General features: G+C 45.7%; 1 protein-coding gene and 1 long non-coding RNA gene across 3 annotated transcripts in view; one reads left to right on the forward strand and one right to left on the reverse strand.

The window, feature by feature from the left end:
- Positions 1-23288, forward strand: part of HNF4A (hepatocyte nuclear factor 4 alpha) — a 66969-nt gene that overhangs the window by 16043 nt on the left and 27638 nt on the right. The window contains exon 1 of one of the 2 annotated variants that reach the window (XM_084646469.1): positions 17750-17966. The exons of the other annotated variant lie outside the window; for it this stretch is intronic. Coding sequence (XP_084502595.1) covers positions 17846-17966 — 121 coding nt within the window. The 5' untranslated portion in view covers positions 17750-17845. Of the gene's footprint in view, positions 1-17749; positions 17967-23288 lie in introns of those variants that run through there. 2 annotated transcript variants of the gene reach the window in all.
- LOC311530098 lies at positions 477-19050 on the reverse strand. The gene is made up of 3 exons (XR_014713929.1): positions 19036-19050; positions 11761-12177; positions 477-1128 (listed from the first exon to the last, which is right to left on the reverse strand). It is a non-coding gene; the product is annotated as an uncharacterized lncRNA (long non-coding RNA).

The raw sequence follows: 23288 nt of genomic DNA on the forward strand, positions 1-23288 counted from the left end.
GATGCAGGGATTCTTAGCCGAGGTGCCCCTGCTGATTTCACCTGTTACAATAGTGCAGGTAGCCACAGCCACGTATGGCTTTGTAGGTCAATATCAGCGCCTCGTGTGACACTTGGGAGTGAACAAGAGGAAACCCGTTCAGCGAAACATTCCCCATCTGGCTAGCAGCACTGAGCTGCAGCTTGTGTAGCTTTCAGTAATAGCCCCATATAGAGCGCCCTGCCGCGATAACGAGACCAGGACTGTATAGCCCACAGGAGGTCCCAAAGGTGAGCTTATTCCCAGGGGTACATCCAAAGATGGAAAGCTACATATCAAGCGTGCTCTAATGCACTGACAGTAATAGTGCTAGTAACACTGCCCATCTATATAGGGCAGCCCAGTGCATTCGATGATTACATCACTCCCTATCCTTTCGTAATGGGGACTGTGGAACATGTGCCCCTCTGTGCAGCACAGGAGACTCAGGCACAGGCTGTTGTACCAAGGTATTTTATTATGGATGTTTGTACAGAAACATTTTCAAATAAAGGACTTTTGCTTCCCCCTTACCTTGCAGAGACGGACTCCCACCGAGTCGTTTTGCTAAACTCAGCATGTCATGTTTTCAAAAGCAGCCTCTGCATTTGCACACGCAGTTGTGAACCCCCAAAAGCTGCAGCTGTGTGTGTGTGTGCAGATATGTGGATGCCAGATCAGAGGCCAGGGTTAGGACCCTTTGAAAAGGTGGCCCAGAAGGCACAGGGCACCCCTAGGGGCATGGTCGCAAGGTGCAGAGCTCGGGCCACCTTATAATTCATGTTCAAGCATTCGTCAGAACTCTTTAAAAGCCGTAACTCCATTGTGTAAACTCCGGCTTCCAATCAAATCTCATTGTGACCAGCATTAAGAGATTAGCTTATCCCTGCAGCCCTTACTCCAGCTGGCTTCCCGGTTACTTGCGCTGAACATGGCTCCTTGTTCACAGCCCTTGTGGTACTTGCTGGGTAGAAATCCCTGTCTGGGGGTGACACTGCTCTAGCTTCTTCCTGGGGCCCAACGGATCCTCTGGAAAATGAATGGCAGCAGCTATAACTTGCTCCAGGAGATGCCAGGTACTGGTAGTAGGTCTTTAACTTTACAGTCAGCCTAGTGGGGAAAGAATGGTATTTTCATAGCAAGCGTTGTGAAAGTTCATCCAGATGAATTCAGCAGAGCTGTACTAATGACCCTCCCCCACATCTGCTGTCCACATGCCGGACTGCTCTGAAACCCCCACCGGAGAGAACAGGAGAGCACTGAGAAAGCTCCTGGGCAGTGGCTTTGGGAAAACATCCCTCAGGGTCAGTGCATTAAGGGATCCTTCAGGGCTAGGCAGGGGGGGTTCTGCCTGCCTCTGAGGTACCTCGTGTGTAACCACCATGGCACTCGTCTGGTTTAAGAATCTCCCAAACCAACATTTCTCCTCAGCCCCCATCTGCCCCTTATATTTTGCCAGCTGTTTATGGGTGACCAGAATTTCGGCAGCCAGCACTGAATTCTCTGTTACCCTGAAGTCTCTGGGGCAGGGCCTGAATCTAGTGCCACAGTCCTGTTATCCCAGTCACTAGGCTACTGCCTGGAACCTGTACTGAATTGTCTGTCCCCTGGAGGTCCCCCTGCCACTGGCCAGAAGTAGTCTGCATTTCCTACTAGTCTGGAGTACCTGGGACTAATGCATTCTCCCTTATTTACAGTGATTGAAAAATAGGTTTAGGACCCTCAGAGGATTCACCCCCATGTTACTGATCCTATCTCAGGTCTGCAAGGGTATGTCTACACTGCAGCTGGGCGCGAACCTGCCAGCCCACGTAGAAAGACTCATGCTAGCAGGGTTCAAGCTAGCATGCTAAGAATAGCTGTGTGGCTGTAACCACTCTGGCAGTGATTCGGACTAGCCACCTGACCCCCTGGGCTTGAGCTCTGGTCTCTAGCCCAAGTCTCTGCACACACAGCTATTTTTAGCCTGCTATCTCAAACCCCACTAGTGCGAGTCTGTCTGGCCAGGCTTGGCGATTCACTGGCAGCTGCAGTGTAGGCAAAGAAATCCCTGATTACTCTGCGATGCATTTTGCCTTCTTGAGGGTGAACTGTGTAGTGAGATCATGGCCTGAATTTTGGTGACCGTGATGTCTCTGCTCCTCGGGAACGATGGGACTGCTAGAATAGCAATACAAACCACCAGGCACTCTGGTCAGCCAAAAGGGACTTCTTAGGATTCCATTTCTGCATAGCGGAAATCAGGGACTCTGCTTGGACATCACAAGTCCTGCCAAGTGGGTCTCCCATTTCAGATGAACATGTATCATTTCAAGGTGACATACCGTGATGCGTATAGTCACAGCATCTCCTCACATAAGGTGGGGCTTTGTTAGGATAATGTGTTTGAGTAACAAGGGACCTCTTCTCCCCTGGGTGCATGGGAAAACAGCCTCAGACCAACCCGAGGGGCACAGAAGTCGCAGGAACACAGTGTAAACTGGAAGCTGCTCACTCTTCAACCACCCCGAGGCTGCAGAATTCAACCCCAGCTCACTGAGTGGAAAATGTACCTGCGAGCTGGGACTAGCTCCTTGTCACAGTGGGGCTGCTCCATAGCATGCGTCATTGGGCCAGGCCTGGTACTGCAGACTCTCCCTGCCTTACCCCACAAGTTATGGCTGCCTGCTCGGAGCAGGGCAGCCTGGGCTGTAATTTCAGCGTCAGGCTCTGTGCAGTTACAAACACAGAATTTGGCTGCCTGTATGTTCAACAATCAAACATCAAAGGCATATGCTTGGTTGCAGCGCTTGAAAGCAAGGATCTGACCTGGCCCTGGCATTCTGGGTTAGCACTGGGTGCTCCTCCTCTGTCCCAGTCTCACCCCACGCTTGTCCTGAGAGGCAGCAGGCAAGCCTTCTTAACTGGCCTGCTGGCTCCTGATTGGTCAGCATCTCCTCCTGGCCCTTCTAGGCCACGAAACGACTAAGTCTTATTGGTAGCCCAGCCTGAGACAGTGGGTTTGCCTTGAGCAGAGTGTTGTTAGGGTGTGAACATCTCTATCAGGGGGCGCAGAAGGCCTGAAAGACTCCATTACACTCCCTCTATAACACCCATGGGCTGGGATGTTCGCTGAAAGGGAAGAGGACAGGAATGTGTTTGAAACTCACTTTTGAACTGAGACTTGGCAATCCTCCCGGTCGTTTGCTCAGCTCTCCTTACCTACGCACCTCCTCTTGTCACCAGAGCATTCTTCCTGTCTGCCGACGACTCGGAGTCAGGAACTTTGCCGTTCAGGGTCCCGCACTCACTCTGTGCTACACCCTACGCAGAATGCCAGGCCCAGAAGCTGGTGGGCAGAGGAAGGCAAACAACCCACAGGACTACGGGGGAGGGTCAAATAAATGCAGTCAAAGGGGTTACCTCTAGCCCGTCTGGCCCAATATCTAAACAAATACTTTGCCTCAGTCTTTAATAAGACTAAAGAGGATCTTAGGGATAATGGTAGCATGATAAATGGGAATGAGGATATGGAGGTAGACATCACCATATCTGAGGTAGAAGTGAAACTCAAACAGCTTAATAGGACTAAATCGGGGGGCCCAGATAATCTTCATCCAAGAATATTAAAAGAATTGGCACAAGAAATTGCAAGCCCATTAGCAAGAATTTTTAATGAATCTGTAAACTCAGGGGTTGTACCGTATGATTGGAGAATTGCTAACATAGTTCCTATTTTTAAGAAAGGGAAAAAAAGTGATCCAAGTAATTATAGGCCTGTTAGTTTGACATCTGTAGTATGCAAGGTCTTGGAAAAAATTTTGAAGGAGAAGGTAGTTAAGGACATTGAAGTCAATGGTAAATGGGACAAAATACAACATGGTTTTACAAAAGGTAGATCGTGCCAAACCAACCTGATCTCCTTCTTTGAGAGAGTAACAGATTTTTTAGATAAAGGAAACGCAGTGGATCTAATTTACTTAGATTTTAGTAAGGCGTTTGATACTGTGCCACATGGGGAATTATTAGTTAAATTGGATAAGATGGGCATCAATAGGAAAATTGAAAGGTGGATAGGGAATTGGTTAAAGGGGAGACTACAACGGGTCCTACTGAAAGGTGAACTGTCAAGTTGGAGGGAGGTTACCAGTGGAGTTCCTCAAGGATCAGTTTTGGGACCAATCTTATTTAATCTTTTTATTACTGACCTGGGCACAAAAAGTGGGAGTGTGCTAATAAAGTTTGCAGATGATACAAAGCTGGGAGGTATTGCTAATTTAGAGAAGGACAGGGATACCCTACAGGAGGATCTGGATGACCTTGTAAACTGGAGTAATAGGAATAGGATGAAATTTAATAGTGAGAAGTGTAAGGTCATGCATTTAGGAATTAATAACAAGAATTTTAGTTATAAGCTAGGGACGCATCAACTAGAAGTAACGGAGGAGGAAAAGGACCTTGGAGTATTGGTTGATCATAGGATGACTATGAGCTGCCAATGTGATATGGCTGTGAAAAAAGCTAATGTCGTCTTGGGATGCATCAGGAGAGGTATTTCCAGTAGGGATAAGGAGGTTTTAGTACCGTTATATAAGGCACTGGTGAGACCTCACCTGGAATACTGTGTGCAGTTCTGGTCTCCCATATTTAAGAAGGATGAATTCAAACTGGAACAGGTACAGAGAAGGGCTACTAGGATGATCCGAGGAATGGAAAACTTGTCTTATGAAAGGAGACTCAGGGAGCTTGGCTTGTTTAGCCTAACTAAAAGAAGGTTGAGAGGAGATATGATTGCTCTCTATAAATATATCAGAGGGATAAATACCAGAGAGGGAGAGGAATTATTTAAACTCAGTACCAATGTGGACACAAGAACAAATGGATATAAACTGGCCACTAGGAAATTTAGATTAGAAATTAGACGAAGGTTTCTAACCATCAGAGGAGTGAAGTTTTGGAATAGCCTTCCGAGGGAAGTAGTGGGGGCAAAAGATCTATCTTGCTTTAAGATTAAACTCGATAAGTTTATGGAGGAGATGGTATGATGGGATAACATGGTTTTGGTAATTAAATATTCATGGTAAATAGGCCCAATGGCCTGTGATGCGTTTTTAGATGGGATAAGATCCAAGTTACCCGGGAAAGAATTTTCTGTGGTATCTGGCTGATGAATCTTGCCCATATGCTCAGGGTTTAGCTGATCGCCATATTTGGGGTCGGGAAGGAATTTTCCTCCAGGGCAGATTGGAAGGCCCTGGAGGTTTTTCGCCTTCCTCTGTAGCATGGGGCACGGGTCACTTGCTGGAGGATTCTCTGCTCCTTGAGGTCTTCAAACTACAATTTGAGGACTTCAATAGCACAGATATAGGTGTGAGGTCTTTTTTAGGAGTGGTGGGTGAAATTCTGTGGCCTGCATTGTGCAGGAGGTCAGACTAGATGATCATAATGGTCCCTTCTGACCTAAATATCTATGAATCTATGAATCTATACTCTGACATCAGTATGAATTGCTGCTACATTCTCAGGGTCTCTCTGCTCTGCTGAGCCCTGCCAGTACAACCACATGCACTAAAATTCCCTCTAGCTCTGTCCATATGGAGCGGAGACAGACTTTTTAGGAACTGAATAGGGCGCTCCTAGTCTAGGGAATATCAGACTCTCCCGATGCAAACTTCATAGGCTGAAACTGGCCAAATCCCTTCTGAAAGTCAGAGACAAAGTAGATGATGATGGAATTATTTTTTACTAGCCCTTACCCCCTATGCAAGCTTCACAGGGACAGTCCTACAGTCAGGAAGCCTGGTGAGTGCCACATATGCAAATTCCTAGCTAGCCAAGTCTGAACTAACTAGCCTGGGACTCCCTGTGTTTTCTCTCATAGCTCACTAGGGAAAAATTAGATTTCCCCAGACAGTGCTAGGGAAATCCCAGACTGGGGCTCTGCCCTCCTCCTGCCTACAACACTTCCTAGCAACATCCCTGAACTTAATTCTGACATTTTGTAGACCGCAAGGCACATGAATCCAAGACTGACACTATGCCAACGCACATGGTATATGTTCTTAGATTAGGATAGACAGATCGACCTCCACAACACCTGATAAAGATATTGGTTCTGTAGTCACTGCCATTGAGCAATTTGCTGATACCTTTTGTGAGATGGGTTGGTAGTCTGCAGTGCAATTCCTGGTTTGTTGGCCCCCCTCAGGAGAGAGGCCAAGGACTGAATGGGGCATGGAGATTGAACTCCCCACTCTCCATAGAAGCAGACTCTCGTGTTCAGTTTTGCGCCTGTCCTTTGGCTAAAGGGTTCCCGTCTGCAGAGCTAGCAGTTTCTCCCTTTTCATTGGCACTAAAATCCATTTGAATCAAACAAGAGAGAAAGAAATTATGGAGGGATGTGTTTTTGTAAAACGTTCCCATCTTGTTTCTGCTTCTGACACATGCTGTTGCTTCCGAGAAGCAGCCCGGTCCATGCCCTGTCAGCCATCTCTCTAGATAAAGTCATCCTCTGCCAGCATGTTTTGATTAAACCTGCTTTGGGGGCACTTGTACTGGGAGTTATACCCAGTTAATCATTGCATTCTTTATCAGTTGATGATTGATTTAGAAAAGTTCATGACTTCGGTGTTTGAAACATTTAGTTGACTCAATGTATGCAGTTTATGGTCATAATATATTTTAAAGCTTTTATGACAGAAGAGGCCATTAGCCCAGGGTGCTGGGGGAACCAATTGTGATAAATAATAACGTTATTCTGCCTTTGAGTTCCGGGTTCAGCTTAAAGGGGAACTAATGATTTGCAGTGACGTGCGTTATCTTGGAAGTTAGCCAGATGGCGCTACAGCATCCATGTCTGTGTTGTTAATGTGACTGTTTGGATTATAAACCTCTCCTGCTATGGAGTTACTGGTGATTCTTGTGCCCTAACATTACATAGATGACATCTTTCTTCAATGAGAGAATCAGAAATATTAGGGGCAGGAATATGAGGTCATCCAGTGTATTTGCCTGTGTGGATGAGTGCCTGGGGCGTTGCCTATTTTTGACCAACTCCAGAAACCAGGATTATCCCAGAATCTCACTTTTGAGACTTTTTTTTTTAATGTCCAGCTTGATATTTCCTTTTGCTCTAGTTCTGTTGATCTATTCCTCCACCTACACAGTTCTGCTCCCTCCTTGATACTGATACCCTTGAAATATCTCTGAACAGTTCTCAGTTCCCATCAGACCCTTTCTTGCTCTTTTCTGGATCCTTTACAATTTCCCCATCCCTGTTTTTTGTATTGGGATGCCCCAAACTGCACATGAAATCTTCAGGTGTTTTTGGTGTCAACCTAATACAAAGAGGCTTTGAACAGCAAATAGCACAATGTTATTTCTGCTGGGAATGGTTGGAGAAGATGGATGCGGTGTCAAGAGATGAAATATTGTTCAGTATCATGGTGCTAGTGTAACGTAGGCTCGCTCAGTGTGGGGCTCTGTTCCCCTCTAGAGGTGGCTGGGCCACCGCCAGAGTTTGACGAGCCTGCTACCATCTTGGATAATAGAAAGAGCAGTACAGAACGCCGTACACATCTTATCATAGACACAGGCTACCACAGCATATAAAACCTCCCAGTCCTCTCCTCCTTACACTGGCTTCCCACAGAATACCACATCAAGTTTCAGGTCTTGGTGCCTATCTTCAAGGCGCTCCATGGCCTGGGCCCAGTATATCTGAAAGATTGTCTAAAACGGTGGGATGGACACCCATGGTCAACAACTTTGCTCCTCTGGCACAATGGAACTTTCTTCAGAAAGTGGAAAATTCGTCTATGTGGGAGACAGAACTTCTCAGAGCTGGTCCCAGACTGTGGAATGAACTCCCACAGGAACTAATGACCATCCCACACCTCTCTACCTTCCATTCCAAGCGCAAGGCACATTTCTTTGACCTTGCCTTCTCTCACATAAACAAGTAGCAACGTGAAAACAAACACGTGGCAGATGTTACCCACTACTGGGAGGCCTTCAATGGACTAGAGCTGTGTCTTTTAGCTCAGGCAGAGAAGTTCATACTTATGACCCAGAAGTCACAGGTTTGATCCACATTGCCAACAACCACCAGGGCATGGCATTACACTACCAGGATAAATTATAGTACAAGGCAGAAACTGTAGTTTAAGAAAGATGTTTGTGGTTGTGTCCCCATGGAGTCATGTGGTGGAATGTGTCAGATCGATCTGTCCTTCTGAGTGGCCCCACCCCTGCAGTACCTGAGTACCCCACACAGTTTAAATGAAGTCTTACAGATGGGTAACTGAGGCACAGAGAGATGAAGTGACTTTCCCATAGTTACACCGGGAAGCCATGCAGTGCCAGGAATTGAACCTAGCTCTCCTGAATCCCTGTCCAGAACTCCCACCACCACCACCATAAGACCAACCTTACTCTCGCATGAGCAAAAAGGCTCTTCCAGCTCTTCATTCATTACAGCTCCTTATTGGCTCAGACAGAGAGAGGCTAATGTTTAGTTCAACTGGGCGAGCTGCTACTGCGGCCGCTGCCTATGAATCATGGAGGTCTCATTTTTTAGTCTCAGTGTGTGAACATGTAGGATGCATCCAGAGCATTTCTGGGCCCCAGATGAGGGACTCCACTAATTGATTAACTCCATTTGACAGGTCTAGAGTGAACAGCCCAATGCCCAGAAGAAGTCTGCCATGCTATCCTGTGCAGGACATCCATCAGGAAGGCTTTTGTTTCAGGAAGATGCTTTTTGTCCTTTGGGAAATCTCCTATCTAAGCAGTGACTTTATCTCCTCTTTCCTTATCTATGCTAGGACTGAGATTCTCAGCAGGACATAGTGGTCAGTGGATCCCCTACTTTCCTACACAGCCCCAGCTCCTAATCCATTTGGGCTTCGGAGCAGTGTACCATCTCTTATGGTCCCTTGCAATTAGCCCCATTTGTCCATTTCCCAGTCCTAGCAGTGGATGATGCAAATGGTACAAACAGTGAATCAGGGCCCTTTCCAGCAGGCAGGTCGTTCCAAGGAATTGTTTTGCAAAAAAAAAAAAAAAATTGCTTTGTAACCTTTGTTGATTTTGGCAATTCTCCTCCTCTGACAACAGCGATTCTGGGTATCGCTCCACTGGCTGGAATTATCCAGGAGCTTTTTCATGTGTGTATAATGAACATGAAGTAGAAGCAAATGAAACCTAAATGAACTGCAAATGGCCTGCAGGGACTAGTGGCAAGGCGCTCGCTGTGTCTGCTGAGCTGTATGCTGAGCAGGGATCCCTGCATTGCAGAGCTGCAGGGATTCCCTGAGTCAGAATGGGTGGCATTTATCTCCCACAGGCTCCAGACTTGCATCACTTCATTCTGGCCCTTTTGTTCTCCTCGAATTTTCTTTTCCACTAAATGGTCATTTTGAAACTGAAAATCTGCCAAAATGTATACACTGTATTTTGAACATTTCCCTTTGAAACCACCTTTCCCCTCAAGATTGGCTCTTGCTTTGCTCCAGAATAGGCTAATTTTCACTGGAATCAAGTTTGTAATGAACTATTCACAAATCTGTGGTGCATTTGGGGGCAAAAATAGGTCCATTTGCAATATTAAAATAAAACAAGAAATGGAGTCTGCAGTTTTTAGCTAAGCTGGCGGGGCGCTGTATAAAAGTAACTACATGGAACTTTTCAGTTCTCTTCCCAGGTGTGCCAGTGACTCACTGCATGATCTTGACTGAGTCATTTCAGCCCAGATATTCAAAGCGGCACACATGGAATTGTGTGCACCAACACATATAACTGACCATTTGCACATGCAGTTACCATGGCTATAGTGCAGACTCAGTGACTGTGCATACAGATTAGATGTGCAATTGCACTGGCATATCTGTGAGTGCAGTTGTATGCAATTCTGAAAACCTGGGCCTTAGCTCTCTGGGTTAACTGTCTTATTAAAAAATGCAAACCAACCAAACAAACAAAAAAATGGCAGTAACAATAATTACTTCCTGGGGGTGTTTAGAGGCTTTGTCAGCATTAATAAAGCCCTTTGAGATCCTGGGATGAAAGGTGCTGTGTGGGCTAATCTTACCATGGGATATGTTTAAACGGTCTGAGTGTCTAAGTGTTGACAGTTCTCTTTCCCTATCCCTTTTGCATGGCAGCTGTTTATTATCGTTCCTTTAATTAGCTCAGGCTCTCTGAGAATGTCCTTTGCAGCTTCCAGTTCAAATACGTGGATGGAGATTTAGTGGAATCTTTTCCCTACTCCCAAGCATGCCTTATTCCACATGTTCCAAGTGCTTTGGAATACTCGATACCCTAAACCATTCCCAGTGGATCCTTGGCAGCAGAGCACATTTTATGGACAAGTGACTGATTTTTCCTGGGCTTGGACATTTTCAGAGAACTCCTCTTGTCTGCAGTGGTGAACTAGCCTGAGGTTAATTTAAGCACCTTGCAGTGTGTTTAGTTTGTTGTGCTCTGATCAAGCCCCAATTCCTGTTAGCAGGCAACATGTTACAAAATGCGCAAGTAATGGCATATCTGTCACAGTGTGTGGGCCCCCCTGGGGCCCAGCAACCAGTCTGACTTGGCTGCCTTAACGTGCCATATGCCAGCCCCAGGCGATGCAGGCATGGCATCATCATCTCCTGTAAACACCAGCCCCCAGAAACAACTGGCCCAGGTGCCAAGACCAGATCTACAGATAATTCCTAGGAATTTAAATACTAGGTCTACCCTAGGAGTCTGAGTCTGTTGTGCTTCTTACTCGTCACTTTCACCACTTCACAGACTATGTAGCTTTCGGATTATGCCTTAGGGGTCAGTTCATCCCCCTCGCGATGCCATATATATGTCCTAGTGAGAGTTATATGTGCAGATCAAGGGGAAAATAGACCCCTAATTAATTCTGCTGAACCTTACAGCTCCCTGGAGGCTTCTCCCACCTGTCAAGAATATTTCCAGGAAGTGTTACTGGGCCAGAGCTTCAGCTGCTGTATGTCAGCTGATCGACACCAGCTCTTTACCTGATGCTTGTTTCAATTGGCTAGAGAACCATAGCTCTCTGCGCCCCAGACTGACTCCAGTCAAATTCCTCAGAGCTGCTTATTAACACACTGAAAACTCTGCTCTGTAATTGTTTATGGGACAAATTCCGGCAAAAGGCAAATGGGATTTGACAATGTGGCCAAAATATCCCTGTTTACAAAAAGTATGACAAAATACAAGCCCTTGGCTTTATCTTTCCCATTTGGAAACAGCCACAGAGCAAATATACTCAGGGCACAGAAGGGGGGGAAATTGATATTGACTTTAGAAAAACTGTTCTTTAAAAAAATAATCTCTCTAGATGCCCAGATGCAGTGCTGGACCCCAAAGTCTTGCATAAGGGTTTAAAGCCTGCCTGCTAGCTTGCAGGGTTTGTGTGTGAGCAAGTCATGCAGTAAACTATTCTCTGTTAATTTTTTAATGCAAAATAAACAGGCCAAGAAATGATTAGCATGCAAGCAAGTTCAGCCGAATTGGGGAAATGAGAGAGTGAGGAGGCTAGCTGGAGTTATCAGTTAACCACATGAAGTGCCTCTGCTTCCAAGAGCTAATTCTGCCTGTTGCTTTCTGTACCCTTTTAAATTGCCTTTTTTAAAATTAAAGTAATGACCTAAAATGGCTAGTATAAGCACAATGGGAACTCTTGTTTTCTCCTCTCTTTTTCTGTTTATAATGGCTGTGCACAGGAATTGCAGGTGGTAAGGGTCCTACCTGGGTTATTACAGATGATCAGCATCTTCTTCCCCATTCCCAACTTCGAAAGGAAGCTGTTAGATTAAGACGAAAATGTGGAAATCCACTTCGTATGTGCGCGACCGTTCTGGTGAGAGTTTCAGTATGATCCCAGCAGATCCAGCGAGTGAACAGAAGAGACTGCGAGGCAGGGAAAAAGCATAACTAGGTAGTTGCTTGGAATGGAGTTTGGTCAGTGGTCGGAGATCTATATTCTCAGATAGACAGGACTTTGTCCACAAACTGGAATTTGAAATTTCAAAGGGAGAAAAGCAGAAGAGACCTTTCCGGGTGTGGAGATGACTATGCTGATGTCATTTCCCCAGGACTTTTGTTCTTTAGCTTGTAACTCAGGCGGTTTGCGCTTCTCCCTCAGCTTATTTGGTGAATGAGAGACTGAAAGATCAGACAGAGAGAGAGAGAGATGTTTGTTGATGAAACACACGTCCCAGCTGTGAAGCCGGGAATCCAGTACAAAACTTTTCCAAAATTTGGGGTGGGTTCAGACCTAGTATTTTGGGTTTGAACCCAGCTCTGGTTTACATACACTCATGGCAAAGCCACTTTGGTCACAGTGGAGGCCTGGAGAATGTAGGCCGAAATGTTTAGAAATGGCCTCTACATTTGCACCAGCTGTGAATTATTCCTGCGAATTGTAGCAACTGGACATCTAGCTCTAGGCCTGAAGGTGTAATGCAGGATCTTAGATATCCAGTTATTGCCATTTGGGCTTGAAATTTGTTGTGGGTACAACACTGTGCATGAAAAACTAGAGGCTAGGGGGAGGCCCAGCTGAAAAACAGATCTTGAAGGTGAAGCCTGGATGGTTACTGTAAACTTGTATGTGTTTGAGATTCCATGCTCCAGGTACTACTCACTCCAAACCATGTGGCTGCAGCCCTACCTGCTGCTTTGGCAAAAGTTCACCAGGGACCTTAAGAATGTTTATTCTAGGTCTTTCTGATCCAGGGTCTGCTTTAGGGACAACAATGCAACTGACCACTTGAGGACACACTTTTCTGAGGGCTCCCTGGTCCTATTCTGATTTTCATGGCTCACCCATCTCCCTCTCCAGTTGTGGGACTGGGGATGCAAACACTCACTACTCATCATGCCATCTCCCACTCCTTCCAGCAGCCCAGAGCCGTAACTCTTGCCTTAGTCCTTTTCTGATGCCTCTTCAGCTAGCTCTCCTGCAGCAGCGCAAAACTTCACTTTTTCTGGTCTGCTAATCTGACTCTGCATGGAAACCTTGCAAGTGAACAGGGGGCCTTGGGATGGCCATTGGGGTCTGTAGGGAGTGCAGGACAGAGCATCTGTCTTTGGTTCTGGGGGAATCAAAGCTCACCTTTGGAATCCTATTTTCAACAGATTATGGAGCCTCAATGCAGTGCTTCTGAGGCAATACTCCTCACAAAATTATTCTGCCATATCATTTTCTGCTTCCAATGGCTTCTGCTTACTACAGGCCTCAGGCTTCCTGGATGTGAGGAAGGCCATCTCCATGCTGAATGGAAGGAGAGGCCTGAAGAATTGCTTCCCCTGCTTCCTTCGCTGTCACAGATAGCACTTACTGGATAATAAAATGCCTTGAGTGTCTATCAGCTAATACCTTCAATCAGCCAATGGTCTCAAGGACTTTACAAACATTAATTGCTTCAGCCTTTGTCTGTTTTACAGATGATAAATCAAAGCACAGAGGCGAAGTGACTTGCTCAAAGTCACAGAGTAAGCCAGCAGAACGGGAATCCTAATGCCCAGACTGCTGCTCTCACCACTAGGAACACTGCTTCTCATGCCTCCCATCTTGCTGTGGCTTCTGAATCATGACAGATTGTGTTTTAAGAAGTCACTGGGGTTTTCCTTTCTCCCTAAAGAACAACAATGATTTTTCAATCCACTTTCAATAACTCCATTGACAGGACAAGGTATGGAAGTGCTGCCAAAGGTCATGTCCCTAAATATCTGCACATAGAAAGGGGTCCCACTTTAGTCGTAGGGCAGTGGGGGTTATGCGGCCAGGGTCATGTTCTCTGCTGGTATAGCTCCATCGAATTCAATGGGTTGCCACTTCCACTGACTGTGAAGTTAGTTGTGCATCCCTTTCCCTTCTTCCAAATTTATTCTTCCTTGCTATTTAGAAGGGGGTTGTTACATTTATTTGTAATAGAATTAACAATGTAAAATTATCAGTATATGCCTGTTATAGATTTTGGGCTCAGCCACACCACACATATAAGCAGGCCAAGAGACCCAGTTACAGTCAGCAGCGTGGACAGGCACCATCTATGTTGGAATCTTGTCGTGTTCACAGTATAAACTGTAACTGGATCAGCAGAGAGGCATGTTATAACTTCAGTGGCTCTGTGCAGGTAGTACTGACAGACCCTGTGTCTCTCTGAGTGCGTCTCTCTCTGTCTCTATGCACACAGGAGTGGTGGATGATGACATCTTTCCCATGCCTGTTTATTAATTGCCCTGTATCCTGCTCATTTAATGAGGCACGTATTTTATTTGCTGGGAATCCCCTTTCCTCTTAGTGAAATTGCCAAGCCTGTCAGTCTGTATATGGGCCAGGATTAGTCTCATATCAGCCTTGTATGAGGAAAAACACAGGAGAATTTACTGCTCTCTGATAAAACTGAACGATTGCCCCATATGCCGGGTACTCTGGTTCCTGGAATTCTAACAGTTTCCTATTACAGCTGTCTCATGTAGTATGAAGTCCTGGGAAGGCAGGTGGGGAGAAAGATTGGTGGGGTGGTAGGAGGAAGTTTCCCAAACCAACTGGATTCTGTCTGGGGCTCTGCTCGGCGCATGTGGAGCTGCCATCCACCGGGACTCTCATCGCCAGGACAGAACATGGAGAGACCCATCGTCCAGCCCAGATTCCACCCTTAAACCCTCCATAGCTTCTGCCTTCTTTCCTCCAGCTGCTGCTACTTGCTGAAACTGAGCCAAATTCTCCTCTCAGCTGCACTGGTGTCAATGAGCCTGATCTTGGACCCAATGAAGTCGATGAGAATATTTCCTGTGACTTCAAAGGCCATTTTGTCAGCCCCAGTGTGGGTTTACTCCTCTGAAGTCAGTGGATTTGCTCTGGATTGTTACTAGTGAAATCAGAATTTGTCCCTCCCTCTGACTGTACTAAAAGGGAAACATCTGCTAAGTGGGGCAGAAAAATTCAAATCAGCCTAAAAAGGAAGAGAAGATTTGTCCATTAAATAATGTTTTAAGGGGTCCCCTCTCAGGCCACCCATTCGCCGGTCCTGGTCTATGTGCTTAGCCCAGGATGGGTCGGTGTGTCATTCAAAGATGCCATCATGCAGGGACCAATTTACCACTGATTCATCAAGGGAGTCTCTCCTAAACTCTCAATAGAGAAGTTGTCAGTCTCTCAGGGAGAGGGGAATCCTCTCATACTAGACTGGAGCTTGGGTAACTTGACTAATGAGTAGGATGGTCTATTGTTGATGGGAGCAAAATCAAGCATTGCCAGTCGGGTACCCCATCCCTGCTTTGGTGTGACCATCCTCAAGGATGCAGGAAGTGTGTAGTCTCCTTGTCCCAGTCAGTCTTTGACCTCTCTGCTGAGATAAGGGTTTTGTGATATGGGAGTTAGGTATCTTTGAAGATCTGGGCCTTGTACACTAGGAACTGAACTGAAAACACCAGTAATGGTGAATTGCAGTCACCATCAACCTAGAGGTGAAAGGCTCCTATGTCCTGTTGACAGTTCCCAGCCTCCTGTGCCATCTAATTTTCCTCAAGCTCCCCCGTTCCCGTTTCGCATACATCTCTTCGTTTTCTATTCCTAGGATTCTGAACCCTCCCTGCCATATGTCCTCCAGACCTAATGGGAGCGAGCAAGTATTTCAGTCTTATTTAGTCAGCAGCCTAGCTGAACAAAGACTTGTTTTGCTGAACTAAGCAAAATGGGCCATGCTTTTATGATATTTTACTAGACACTATGGCAAATCCTGCACATATTTGACTTAGTGTCTGAACCATTTATCTAATCAAAGGGATCACTCTGGCCAAGCCTGGATTGGGACTGAGGTCCCAGGAATGAGGCTGTTAAGGGGCTGTATTCTACCACCCTCACCTCACACACATTGTTTCAAACAAATGAATTCCTGGCTCAGAATCCTCCTTGCTGAAGGGGAAGTGATATATCAGCCATGTGAGTTCAGAGTGGGGGTCCTTTGTATCTTTAATGATCCTTCTGCAACCACACCAGGGAAAAACACTAGACATCAATCCCAAGAAAGGAATGTGGGGCTTTCCCATACCTCCAGCAACCAAGCTGAAGCAAGGTACCCTATGGAGCATACTGCAGTAGCCTCAGGGTATGGATGGTGTCTGTGCCTTCAGATATAGACTGTCAGTGTCTTGGGGCACAGACTTTGCAAAACAGCATGCGGAGGACATCACCATGATTTTCCATTCATGTGTCGAATGTCACAGCCCAGTGGCATGTACCATTTCGGAATCCGAGGGCCCCGGATTTCAGTGTTGAGCTGTCATAGGGAAGCCATTCCTATCAGTCAAGTCTTTTTGACTCAACGTGGCCCAGCCTGTCCTGTGTGCCTGTGAAGAGTGATTAAAACTAGTTCAGGGCCATTAACTCGCAGTGTGTAGATTAAATCGCCCTGCATTGATTGAGAAATAAACTGGGATGTTTTGATTACACAGAGAGCTGACACTAATCGTTAATTACTGGCCCTTCTATGCAATTTCAGCTGATGCTGTTAAGTGATAAATTGATTTTCACTTGTTGATCTTGTGTTGTTGTGCAATGGAAATTACAGTGGATTGTACAAAACCTTCCCAATGCAAACCACTGCCACACACTGGATAAACTGGCATCCCATAAAACCCCCAGATGAAGCCAGGAGCTCAGAAAAAGAGCACCTCTGTTTTCTGACATTTGTAACATACATTCTTACTGTCCTGTATTATTCGAAGGTCTGATCCAAAGCCCATGGAAGTTAATAGAAAATCTCCCATTGATTTCAATGGGCTTTGGATCAGGACTTAACTCTACCGCATGTGTTGCGTGCTATAGTATATAAGAAAGACACCCTGCAGAATAAAGTTCTGTTGGATTGTAAAATGCCTGGTGGAATTTTTAAAATACAAACACACAGGGCAGATTTTTCAGACTGGCCCTTGAAAATCAATTACAGGAAAATGAGCTGCTCTTCTGGGGTGAGATTTTTCAAAAATGTTAGACACACAAAAAAAATGTCAGTGCAATTTTATGTCTAATCCACCGTGCGCTCAAAATGCACACAGAGTCACACTCGTGCTCACATTTGACATGTACCTTTGCATGCCAGGCTCTTCTGAAAATCTGTCCCTGAAAGTTGTTGGGAATGGCTGTGGAGTGAGAAGTGTTTATAGTGAGCTCTGGCCCTGTAAAACTCAGTTTATAGGGAAGTAAAATGAAAGTCCCCCATTGTTACCATGTGTAAATGGCAATTCCGGTTAAAGTGACCTTCTGTGAAAGGAAAGCGAGAGAGAGAAAAGGGTGTGTGGGACGAGAGAGAGAGAAAGCCGGAGAATATTGAAGGGGAGGGAACAGGGCAAGAACTTCTTTCTCCAGGAAGGGTTTTTCCAAGTTCTTACACTTCAGCTAAAATTAAGACCCATGATAACAATTAAGCATCAAGATCAATAGCCCAACAAATGTACTTCACTCATGGAGAATGCTCCTCTTTCTAAGTGCTGCTACCCCGGCATGTGCCCAGAAGCTGAAATCAGCAAAGTGCATGTAGATTCAATAATAAACAGTCAACAAAATCACTGCTGCCCCACCAAAAAAAAAAAAAACCAACCAGCCAGCTTAGCGTTCACCAGTGGGTGAGATGATTAAAGATTAACCCCCCCGCCTCTTGCCTCCACCCCTCTGGGGAGTATAGGCCTTGAAGCTCAGCAAATCCTTTCAGAGAAATATTTGAAATAAAAGACAACAGATAGGGGACGCAGTGAAGGCAGCGGGAGGCTGAAGGGCCAATAACCTCCAACGAGGGAATTGCTGCAATCTGGCCCGTGTTTGCTGATGATAATGCGTCTCTCCAAAGCCCTGATAGACATGGAGATGGCAGATTATAGCGCAGCTTTGGACCCAGCTTACACCACTCTGGAGTTTGAGAACATGCAGGTGCTGGCCATGGGCAACGGTAAGTCTGCCTCCGGGTTTGCTTTCGCCAGTCAAAGGTGGGATCGGTGGTAGAGCCAGCCAGTGCCTTCGGGAGCACAGGTCATCTGGCAACAGGCATGTAGCTGGTGCAGAGGGCACGGGGGAGCTGAAGCACCAAGTCAGAGGGGGACTTTTCCTGCTCCTGTAAAGAAGTATTTCTGTTTAACTAACACGCCACGTGAACTGACCGAATGACATTAACTCAGATACCAAGGCAATGGGTGTAGTACAAGAACCTGAATAGAACAGAATTTTCCTGCTCAACATCTGGCCCCGGCAGACACAGCAGAGGGACTGCGAGCCCGAGCTGACAGCGACTGTCTCTCACAAGTCCCTAACCCAAAGGAAAGGAGACTGCAGAGTGAAGTGTGTTATTATTCTTTACCTCCCTGCTAGGCAGGGCTTCTGAGTAAGGAGCTTGCCATGGCTTGACAGAGGTACTGTGAAGCCCAAAGTTGGGATAGTGAACCTGGACAGAGAGCAGCCCCTCTAGCAGTGAAGTAGAATGAAAGCCCCAGAAGGTTTCAAAGTGCATCGCACCATACAGATTGTAATACCTCTACACAGAGACAAGCTGCTCATGTGCACAGGTGGTATGACATTTCTCTTTACAACAGCCTGACCGCAGCTAGCTTGAACCCCGTTGCATGGCATAATTGGTATGAATTGAAACATGTGGGCTCTGAGGAGCAGGTTCAGTCCTTTAACTGGAAATAGTATCAGCGTATCTTATAGTGGTGATAAAGGGGCACTTTCACCCGCACACCCTGGAGAGAATCACAGTTCTATCAGGATTTGCAACATTGTCCCACTGATTATATTTTGGGACTTGTGAGGATTTCTTTTTATTAGACACTCAGAGACACAGTCAATGAAAATTCCTCTCTCAGTCCCCCCCAAGTCCTCTCTAAATACTGGGTTAATCGCTAAGCTAAGTATGCTGCAGAAAGCAACTAACTCGCTCTCAGGGCTACCAGAATGACGTCCCGCTCCCTGGTCAGCTCCCTGAACACGAGCCTGCTCTGAAGACACAAACAGCTTTTACTTACCGAATCCTGTCACTGCTCTCGTCTCACTGTGGCTGCAAGAGAGAACTTCTCCTGCCATAAACCATCTATACAGAGTTGGGCTCCCCCTGTATATTGTTCCTCTGCTTAGTACTCCATGGGGTCAGCATCTCCAGAGCATGGGAATCCAGAGGGAGCAGACCTGAGCGGTGGGTATAATCTGCCTGAAGTGGGGCATGAACTGTAACTCCCATTAACTGCATCAAGGCTGTTCAGTGCATCAAGCCCCAGCAGGCAGAGCTCCCCTCTCCAGTGCTGTCTCATGCAGCTTGGCTAAGAATGCTGTCAGAAAATCTGACAGCTAGAGGTGGGAAAGACTTATTAAATCTCCAGGCTCTGCCAAGGGGCTAGTTAGGGGCAGAATGGGTGAGAGAGAGAACATAATGAGTTATGCTATGGGAACTAATTCCACAGCCCTGAAACATCCCTCATCTGCTGTAACTCCTCCAGCCCTTGTTTTGGGTCTTGGTCCCACATTTGCACCTTGGCAGGCTGAGCGATTTGCCTTGGAGAGTTCAGGGGATACAAGGTGGCGGGATGCACAGAGAGGCAGCTGCCTTCACACTCCATCACCTTGAATTGCATGGAACCAGTTGACTTGCAGAGATGCCAGTATTTATTCTTACAGCTGGGCCTAAGCTTTACTACTAAGCTTAGGCCCCCCATGTGGCCCTTGTACCATCTATCTAATGTATTGAACCTTCTCATCTGTGGGGAGTCATCACAACCTCTAAGGCCTAGAAAGCCTGTTGAAGCTTTGTAGGGCCAGAGCAGACACTATCTGTACTGAGTTTGCTTAAATACATTTTAGTGGAAATGGCTGACAAATTCTACAGGGATAGCCCTGATTTTATAAGCTGTAGCAAAGGTGATCACCATGCCACAGACCCTGTGGGGAGAGGAAGAGGGTATCAGCTTCATTTCCTACAACTTTTCTCTTCCAAGAAGTTTGTGTGTTCAGGCCGAGTAGGAAAAATGCCCTAGAAACAGTCTGCTAGTAACCCAGCCAATTCATCTGAACAGCTTCCCTCTTCTTGATACGTGATACTTCGGGGTCTTTGAGCTATAATGGAGAAGATTTTAGTAAAAGTCTACATCAGTGGCTTTCAACCTTTCCAGACTACTGTACCCCTTTCAGGAGTCTGAGTTGGATGTTGTGTACCCCCAAATTTCACCTCATTTAAAAACTACTTGCTTATGAAATCAGACATAAAAATACAAAATACAGCACACTATTACTGAAAAATTGCTGACTTTCTCATTTTTACCATATAATTATTAAATAAATCACCTGGAATATAAATACTGTACTTACATTTCAGTGTATAGTTTATAGAGCAGTATAAATAAGTCATTGTATGAAATTTTAGTTTGCACTGACTTCACTAGTGCTGACTTCACTAGCCTGCTGTAAAACTAGGCAAATATCTAGATGAGTTGATGTACTCTTGGCAGACCTCTGTGGACCCCCAGGAGTACCTGTACCCCTGGTTGAGAACCACTGGTCTACATCTTTAGAAAGGATGGGGACATGAGGGTTAACTCCACATTCTGACAAAATTCCCACTCAGGCAACCACAACTGGGTCTCTGTGAAGTGCTGCTGTGTACTGTTAAACAGACATTATGTTCTATTCCAGAGGTGGCTGCATTTCAATGGTGGATGCAGTTCATACCTCCTTTTATAGTTTTGATGCTTCTAGTTTTGGAAAATGCTTTGGGATTGGTCAGGATAAAAATTGCTACATAAGTGTTAGATTACTTTCAGTTTGATTAGTTCCCTGGCTTTAAAAGGGAATTAGCTTTTTCATCTTGTTTTTCCTAACTTCGGACTAATTCCCATTAAACAGGCATTGTTGGGACAGCCAGGGATAGAGGACAGTCATTTAAGTTTCTGACACTATACAAATAATAATAGTTTGAAAATTATCCATTAGCAAATAATTCTGTTTCCGTTTCCAGCCAATAAGAATAGGAGACCGGTAGACTGTAAGCTTTTTGGGGTAGAGACTGTCTTTTTGTTATGTTTCAGAGTAGCAGCTGTGTTAGTCTGTATTCGCAAAAAGAAAAGGAGAACTTGTGGCACCTTAGAGACTAACAAATTTATTTGAGCATAAGCTTTCGTGAGCTACAGCTCACTTCATCGGATGCATTCAGTGGAAAATACAGTGGGGAGATTTATGTACATAGAGAACATGAAACAATGGGTGTTACCATACACACTGTAACCAGAGTGATCACTTAAGGTGAGCTATTACTAGCAGGAGAGCGGGTGGGGGGGCTTTTTTAAAGTGACAATCAAGGTGGGCCATTTCTAGCAGTTGACAAGAATGTCTGAGGCACAGTGTGTGTGTGCGGGGGGGTAAACATGGGGAGATAGTTTTACTTTGTGTAATGACCCATCCACTCCCGGTCTCTATTCAAGCCTAAGTTAATTGCATCCAGTTTGCAAATTAATTCCAATTCAGCAGTCTCTCGTTGGAGTCTGTTTTTGAAGTTTTTTTTTTTGAAGAATTGCCACTTTTAGGTCTGTAATCCAGTGACCAGAGAGATTGAAGTGTTCTCCAACTTCAAAAACAGACTCCAACCAGAGACTGCTGAATTGGAATTAATTTGCAAACTGGATACAATTAACTTAGGTTTGAATAGAGACTGGGAGTGGATGGGTCATTACACAAAGTAAAACTATTCCACCCCCCAACCCCCCCACCCGTTCCTCAGACTTTCTTGTCAACTGCTGGAAATGGCCCACCTTGATTATCACTACAAAAGGTTGTGTCCCCCCCCCCGCCCTCGCTCTCCTGCTGGTAATAGCTCACCTTAAGTGATCACTCTGGTTACAGTGTGTATGGTAACACCCATTGTTTCATGTTCTCTATGTACATAAATCTCCGCACTGTATTTTCCACTGAATGCATCCGATGAAGTGAGCTGTAGCTCACGAAAGCTTATGCTCAAATAAATTTTAGTCTCTAAGGTGCCACAAGTCCTCCTTTTCTTTTTGTTATGTGTGGGTACAGGCCCAGCACAAAGGGGCCCTGATCCCTGATTGGGGTCTTTGGGGATTACTGTCATTCATGTAATAAATAATGAGGTGATTGTGTGCAGCACTTTCTGATGTTTTTCTTCTCTGTTGCCATGTCTTTGTTTTATGTCATATGTGTTTGGAGGAAATTGACATATACTAATTTTTCTGACATGATTTTCTCTCTGACTGTCTGAGACCCTGTGAACTGTCACACCAAGAGGAGGCATGTTTATAGGGCGCAGCCTTGCTGCAAAGCATCATATAGGCTACTAGCCGAAAGCTAACGAGACGGGACTCACTCGCTCAGGGGGAAAGTGCCAGATGGGGCAGCACAACTGTGAAAGCGACCCCTAAAATCCAGAGTACCAATGAGAGGGAACAAACCTCAGAAGGGTAGAATGCATGGGGACAGGTAGATATGAGCTCAGAGAAGGAGCAAGTTCATGGATGATATCGAAAATCCAGAGGGTGATCTGGAATTAGAATCAGAGATGGAAGCCTGTAAAGGGGACAAAGGTTGCAGGGAAGGACAAGAAGGGAGTGTAAAAAATAACCCTCCTTAGCCCACCACAGGAGAGATCATACCAGCTCCAAATTTAACATGGCAGTGCAGGCTGATACTACAGCCCCCCGCATATACCTTGGGGGCAGGGGACATTGCATGCTCCGTATGATCACCTTTCCCTACTAGAGATGAGGGAGGCTGCAATTTATTATGTTCCGTGTAAATTCAGTATGGTCCTCCCATTCCTGGCAAGATGCAAAGACAGCCTGCTGGACTGGACAACATTTCAGCCTCAGCTGCTGCTGCTGCAGGGGATGGATCGAGCAGACCCAAAGCCTAGGGCTTGTCTGCATGGGAGATTTGCCCAATTATCAGTATAATTATTAGTGATATAACTAAACCACTCTGGTTATACCAGTATAACTCCCCCATTCAAACACTTTTATTCTGAAATAGACTTCCGCTGAGTTTGAGTGACATAAGGCAAACCAGAAAAAGGCCCTCTGGTAGCAGAATAAAGGTGGCCATCTGGGAAGTAGAACTCCAGTGCTTTAAATTCACACCCCAGCTTATACCAGTATATAACTTCCCCACACAGACAAGCCCTTACTCAGAGGTAAGCAAGGAGATGTTTTGCTGGGAGTTTTGGTACCATATATCTCTATGCAGTGGGGCAGGGGAACAGTTTCCTCGGCTGTAGCAG

This window comes from Lepidochelys olivacea (assembly GCF_965140295.1).
Source record: "Lepidochelys olivacea isolate rLepOli2 genome assembly, chromosome: 13".
In the NCBI taxonomy this organism is placed as follows: domain Eukaryota; kingdom Metazoa; phylum Chordata; order Testudines; family Cheloniidae; genus Lepidochelys; species Lepidochelys olivacea.